Source organism: Typha angustifolia, chromosome 5 (assembly GCF_048772165.1).
Source record: "Typha angustifolia cultivar Huaian chromosome 5, ASM4877216v1, whole genome shotgun sequence".
In the NCBI taxonomy this organism is placed as follows: Eukaryota; Viridiplantae; Streptophyta; class Magnoliopsida; order Poales; family Typhaceae; genus Typha; species Typha angustifolia.
In genome coordinates, this window is record NC_133243.1 from 5,614,608 (window position 1) to 5,620,837 (window position 6,230).

The 6,230-nt window shown below is 35.4% G+C and overlaps 1 protein-coding gene across 1 annotated transcript; it reads right to left on the reverse strand.

Moving 5' to 3' along the window:
• Positions 1–1,062: 1,062 nt before the first annotated feature.
• LOC140760357 (transcription factor MYB36-like) lies at positions 1,063–2,563 on the reverse strand. The gene is made up of 3 exons (XM_073097290.1): positions 2,366–2,563; positions 2,058–2,187; positions 1,063–1,953 (listed from the first exon to the last, which is right to left on the reverse strand). The coding sequence occupies exons 1-3, from the start codon at positions 2,499–2,501 to the stop codon at positions 1,239–1,241; spliced, it is 981 nt and encodes a 326-aa protein (XP_072953391.1). The 5' UTR covers positions 2,502–2,563; the 3' UTR covers positions 1,063–1,238.
• Positions 2,564–6,230: the final 3,667 nt, after the last annotated feature.

Here is a 6,230-nt window from a genome sequence, read left to right on the forward strand (position 1 = left end):
ATTGATTTCCTTTGACTGGTCCTTTTTTTAACCCCAGAATGGAAGAGAGAGAAGATTTCCTCTTGACTGTTGTAGATCTTAGATAAAAGTTAGTACATTTTCTTACCTATAATAATTACAGGCTAATCATAAATTAATTAGATAATTAAATCAAATATATACCTTCCTAGAAAACGAGCCACAAAGGGCCAAACAATGTAATTTAGTGTTCTAGTGAAAAAATCTATCAAATATTAATCTCTATGTTCATGGAGGGAATCGGACATAAGATCTCCGCATGGCCCATGGGTTAAGATCAGACCATTGGACTACATTGGGGTGGCTGTTTAGAAGAAAATTTTCCCCTTGCCTTCTCTTATCCTAATCTTAGTTTTATTTTTCCTGGTACTGTTTATCTTCTGTTAGCCACCCAAAAAGCTCAACTATTAATTTTTTTTTTTTTGGCAATTCAAGGTTTTGCATGTACATCTCTCTCTGCAGTTAATTCTTCTTGCATGAAGAGTAGCACTTTTAGCCATAGATGCATAATGGCTGCAGTTATTGTTCTTGGCTCCCTGCTTGCTTTAGGCCTATTCCTAATCTTTCTTAGTTATGCCTTGAGCAGCTAGAACTCTAATTAAGTTGACAGTCTTGTTTTCTTCTAAAGTAGACTTTTGAATGAGTTAACTACGAATTTCATGAAAGCATTCCTTTGTCATACCAGCATTAAGTCCATGCACAAGTCCTCTTATCCTTAGTTTCCAAGTACAATAAATTCAGAATTTCCTCAGAATCTAACCAAAAGCAAAGGATTCAACAGTATCCATCTGTACTAGAACCTTCCAAGAAGATAAGTTTCAAATATACCCACATAAAGGAAACATTAATAGGAGTAAAAGAAGCTGCAATACCTGTCTTGTTCAGTAGCATGAGTAATAGATGCCACCTGGTTTGATCGAAAAGTATGAGATTAATGGCTATAATCCAAGTAGTAGATTCTTTCCGCCAAGCAATATATATATCAGCATAAATCTCACAAGGAATCTTAGCCAGAAAAGAACACTTACATGGAACCAGCCACTATGAAACTAACATCTAAGATTCTTCAATTAAAATATTGTACATCCAGAATGGTAGAACAAGATGTAGTTAACAGTAGATTGTAATATTATTCACATATCAACAACATGATTGTAATACTCAAAGGGGTTCACTTGTATCGACATTATAGTATCTCAACTTGAAAGATGCATGCACGCCTACAACTCGTATCCTAGTAGATAATCTTGAACCATGGAGCTAGATTGAAGAGTACTGGAACAGGAATCCCATGAACCAGAAGACCTTTTCCCATCCAAATTACCATAACTAGCCCACCAGTTGATGCTCTCCTTTTCTCCACCCATCTCCTTGAGACAGTCCAATTCACTCAATGGCGCCTGCTCCTCCTGCAATGCACTGCAGCCGCTCTCGCCGTAGAGCAAGTCGTGCAGCTCGGCCTGAAGCCCTACAGCCCTCGAACTCAAGTTCGCGCCGGAATTATCCACGGCGATGGTGTCGGCGCTCGCTGTCGAAGGAAACCCTAATTTGGAGCTATCAAGAGTTTCCTGCATATTTCCATTGTTACCATTGCACTGGAGGGGCTGTTGCACTGCAGCAGCTGCAATGGCATCAATCTGATGGTTCTGGAATAGCTTTGGCCATAGTGCTGGATTGCTGTAGAAGGAGAAGGAGGAGTTGTTGAGGCCTTGGAGCTGCATGTGGAGTTGCATCCTTTCGAGAGCCGACGCGCTTAGGGTTTGCGAAGGAACGCCATCGTTGGCTTCCTCGTTCGCGTCTTGGTTAGCGAGGGGACGGCGAGAGTGGGAAGGATCTCTTCTTTTGCCTAACAGTTTCTTCTTCAGCTTAGTGTTCCAGTAGTTCTTGATGTCATTGTCTGTTCTCCCTGGCAATTGGGCTGCTATTATTGACCACCTATTGATACAATATGTTTGTAATTTAGACTCCAGTTAATTGATTTACCAACCCTAATTTTAAGAGAATTAAGGGAGTGCAATCAAAATTGAGATATGATCTACCTGCTCCCAATACTTATGTAGAGGCTGCAGATGATATGGTCCTCTTCCTCAGAGAAACCACCATGTTTAATGTTTGGCCTTAAATAATTCAACCATCTCAACCTGCAGCTCTTCCCACATCTCTTCAACCCTAAAATTATTATCAATAATTAGAATAGATCTCAGAACAAGAAGATATATTTTGAGTACTATTACTTGCAACCTTTACCTTCATAATTTCTTCTCCCAAAGGGTATATTAAAACCTACTCAAGGATTTATAAAGATGATAAGAAGCATCAAAGAGGAATGGATCAAGAACAGACTAACCAATCTTATGAGGCAGCGCAATCCAGTTGCCACCAGTGCCATGCTCCTCAATATACGCCTTGAGCCTTGCATCCTCCTCAGGTGACCATGGTCCCTTCTTCACGTTGGCCTTGTCACAGCATGGAGCTCTCCCCATCTCTCTCTCTCTCTCTCTCTCTCTCTCTCTCTCTCTCTCTCTCTAGGTTCACAAAAGGTAAAAGAAAAGAATGGGTCCTTAGGCTTGGTTGAGGAAGAACCAAAGAAGGTTTGGCCAAGCTTTATAGGAAGTCACCAGAGAGAAAGTTAGGGCTCAGTTGATGTGATGGTCATATATTATATGACAAATCTGCTGGTGAACGGACTCCTGGGATTTTCTGGATCACATTTGGGGACAATATTACGACATCTTCCGATGCATGGTTTTTTTTTCCTGCCTCTCTTACTATATATATAATCTTTCAGGAGATTTTTTAGAGAAAATTATATTCCAGAATTATATTTTTGAGCTTAATTTATTCTCCAAGCAACGCACTGCATTAACAGAAAGATCTTAAATACAAAATGTTCTACCATAATTAAACTTGATTTTCCAAGAATAGCATCTTCTTTTTTTTTTTGAAGAGCTTGAGCTCGATATTCTTGGAAAACCAAGAAAAATATTCTTTGACGATACCTTTTCATTAGCCAGGGTTAACTTAGATTGATTACTTAAAGTAAAATTAAAATTAGTGAGCTTGAGATGTTAAAACTGAATGAGTAGATTATGAATCATAAGTTCGTGAAAAATGTAGAGTGAAATATATCTTCTTTTTTCGCCTTTCTTTATAATGGTTTCATTATCAATTAATCGTGTTCAAATCCTATCATTTTTACATTTCTAAAGAGACCTTTATATTTTAAGAAGAATATTCAAAAAGAAGAAAAAATTACTACAGAAGAGGCTTGGTGCTATATAATCATTTATTCTAATTAGATCATCAGATTTGTGTTTGTTACTTCTGATCAAATAAACCTAGGAAATATTGAGCATATATATATGTATGTATGATTAAGGTAATTAAGTATATAATTAAATGTTATTTTCTCTTGCTCTCATCAAGTTTCAACCTCTATAATTTGACAAATTTCCAATGTGGTATGGATGCAGCCATTGTGCATGAACCTTGCCTAAATAATATATATATATGGAAATTAATCAATCCCATGAGACGTACCTAACACTATTACTTAACCTACAAAAGTTATTCTGTGATTTTTTGAAGACCAAATAGATCACGATGGGTTGGATACACCACATAAGGTCACCCAGAAAGTATGACCTAGGAGGCTAGGAGACAACAGTCCAAAGGTGGCCATTAAAATAATTACTGTTTAAATTATGCATTGACTAACACGTACCAACTGAATTTCAATCAAATTAATGAATTAAAAGCTAGTTTATTGCTTTTTATTAGGCTTAAACCATGCTAATATGCATGCATAATTTATTATACCCTCTATTTTTAACTGCTTACATTCTATTATATGTGTTAACATGATATATATATTTTGTTAACTCGTTTCCTAACAGTTTAAGTTTACAATAAATTAGTCATCTAACATAAAAATTAGAGCAATTATTTCTTATTGTACATCTGGTACAATAGATTTCATTATTCAATATCATCTTAAGAAATTGTTCTTTGCTTGATTCTTATTCTATATTTATGTATAAGCATAAAATATTAAGGAAATCTTTCTCAGTCCAAATGTTGAATATGACTACTTTAAAGCACTCATTGTCAGTAAAACTCCCAACTCATCAATAGAAATCGAGTGCCTTAACCACTAGGATACTCATCAAGAGACCCACAGTTTTACTCTCTCTTTTTTTATCAATTGTCTTTAGCTAATTATGTGTTTATATGGAGATAAGACAACTCCAATTTGGACTGCTCAATAGTTTACCCACAAAATCTTCATTAGAATGTGCTAAATAGCTTTCACTCTAGTGTTATATGCTCCCTTCTCTATCTACAAAGTCTATTTCCCTTTCAGAGCTTTTCTTCAAACGCCTAACTAACGTAGAAAAACATGTATTGGGGCTATTTAAGCTACATTCATTTATTATGTATATATATTTATATATATATATTAGTCAGTCGAAATCTAGGTCAACAAGTTATTATCCCAAGTCACAAGGAGACCCAACAACCCTATAACTAACATGACCATTAGTCATTTAATTAATGGTCCATCTTCTATATCTCATGCACCATAATCAAATCAAAAGTAGGCCAGTTCACAGAAAATTAAAATAGTTTTTGATTTAATTTGTAAGATCATCCATTTTTTGTTTTACCTTTCCAGTTCATTATTATTGTATCAATATTATAAAGAAACAAAGGAGAGAAGAGAGATTGGTGCAAGCTAAGTCTGCATTAAAGTTTTTTTAAAAAAATGTCTGCATTAAAGCACCAAGTAATCTTTTATTGGACAAGTGGATGGACTCTCTTCTTATTCTATGGTAAGAGGAAGAAAATCCAAACATGAAGGTGTTGGGATTGGCATTACTTTTTTTTTTTGGGTTCTTAATGAGGCACTACCACTTTTCAAAAGATATGCTAAAACAATATCAAAAGGAATCCCTCACTCCCAAACATTTAATTAACATAAAGCAAGAAGGCTAAACTATAAGCAAGCAAAGAGAAGAAAAGGGGGAAGAGTGTTGTCATTTTTATCCTTGTCTTTGCCCAATGTTGGGAATCTCATGGAGCTTCGCTCTTGTCAGCACAAAGACCACTCTGAAAGCTTTGGAAAGAGCCAGTTGGGATAAGAACAGGGATTAGAAAAGATTGAGAAGAGGAAAAAGAGAAGTGGGAATTATTACTGGGATTATGTTGATGGACCTAATTGGATTTAGCATTTGACATATACTTGCCTTTGCATTTGTATCGGTTGGATTGCTTGACAAATTTGCCAACTTTTAATAAGGAGAAATGTGGTTAGACCGAAATGGGTGAGCCAGCTCATAGTTAGAGTTTACTTTTATAGATGAGAAATAGTAGCTATGCTATATTGCTCATTATTAAATCTTTTGATTTGATTTGGAACACAATAACGGCCACATCTTGTGCTGTTAGATGAACGTCAATGTATTTATCTTGTACATTTAATGATTGTGTTTGATTCTCAATACAATCAAGCATGTGAAATGTACGTGAATAATGTATTAATATGTATTCAATGACATACTTTGACAAAAATTCTCACCTCAAAAAAAAAAAAAAAAAAAAATCCAAAACATCATGAACTAGAAACAAATCCAAAATACCAAGCTTTTATAAATGAGAAATGGTAGTATGCTAATAGCTCATTATTAGATCTTTTCATTTGCCGGTATCAAAATATAATTGCTTAATTAAAATTTGGTCAGAGTGCAAGATGAACACTATCTGTTCTAATCATACAAGCCTCATTATATATAATTGAAATACAATCATGATCATCATATGTGTGCAATAATCGTCGTTATATTTGACAATCATGCATAAGATCGATGCACTATATCGCATGACTCACTCACCCCAGGTAATAACCTATATATTTTTTACTTCAGAAGAAATCCAAAGCATCAACTAGAAAAGCAAATCGAGTCATTCCTTCCTCTTGAAGAACCCTTATAATTAAATTGTCAACCTTTCTCACTCTCCTTTTCTAACTAATTAATGAAGTAATCCATGTCGTGGCATCTTTGTCTCATTCTGTCACTAGTAGCTAGTACAACTGCAAAAGTCCAGACTGCTGTTTCCATCCATAACACACCAGTGGATCCGACCATTTAATTGCGTGAATGGATAGAGATGAGAAGTGACTTAATATATGCTGGTTTCCCTGATTTCATTTC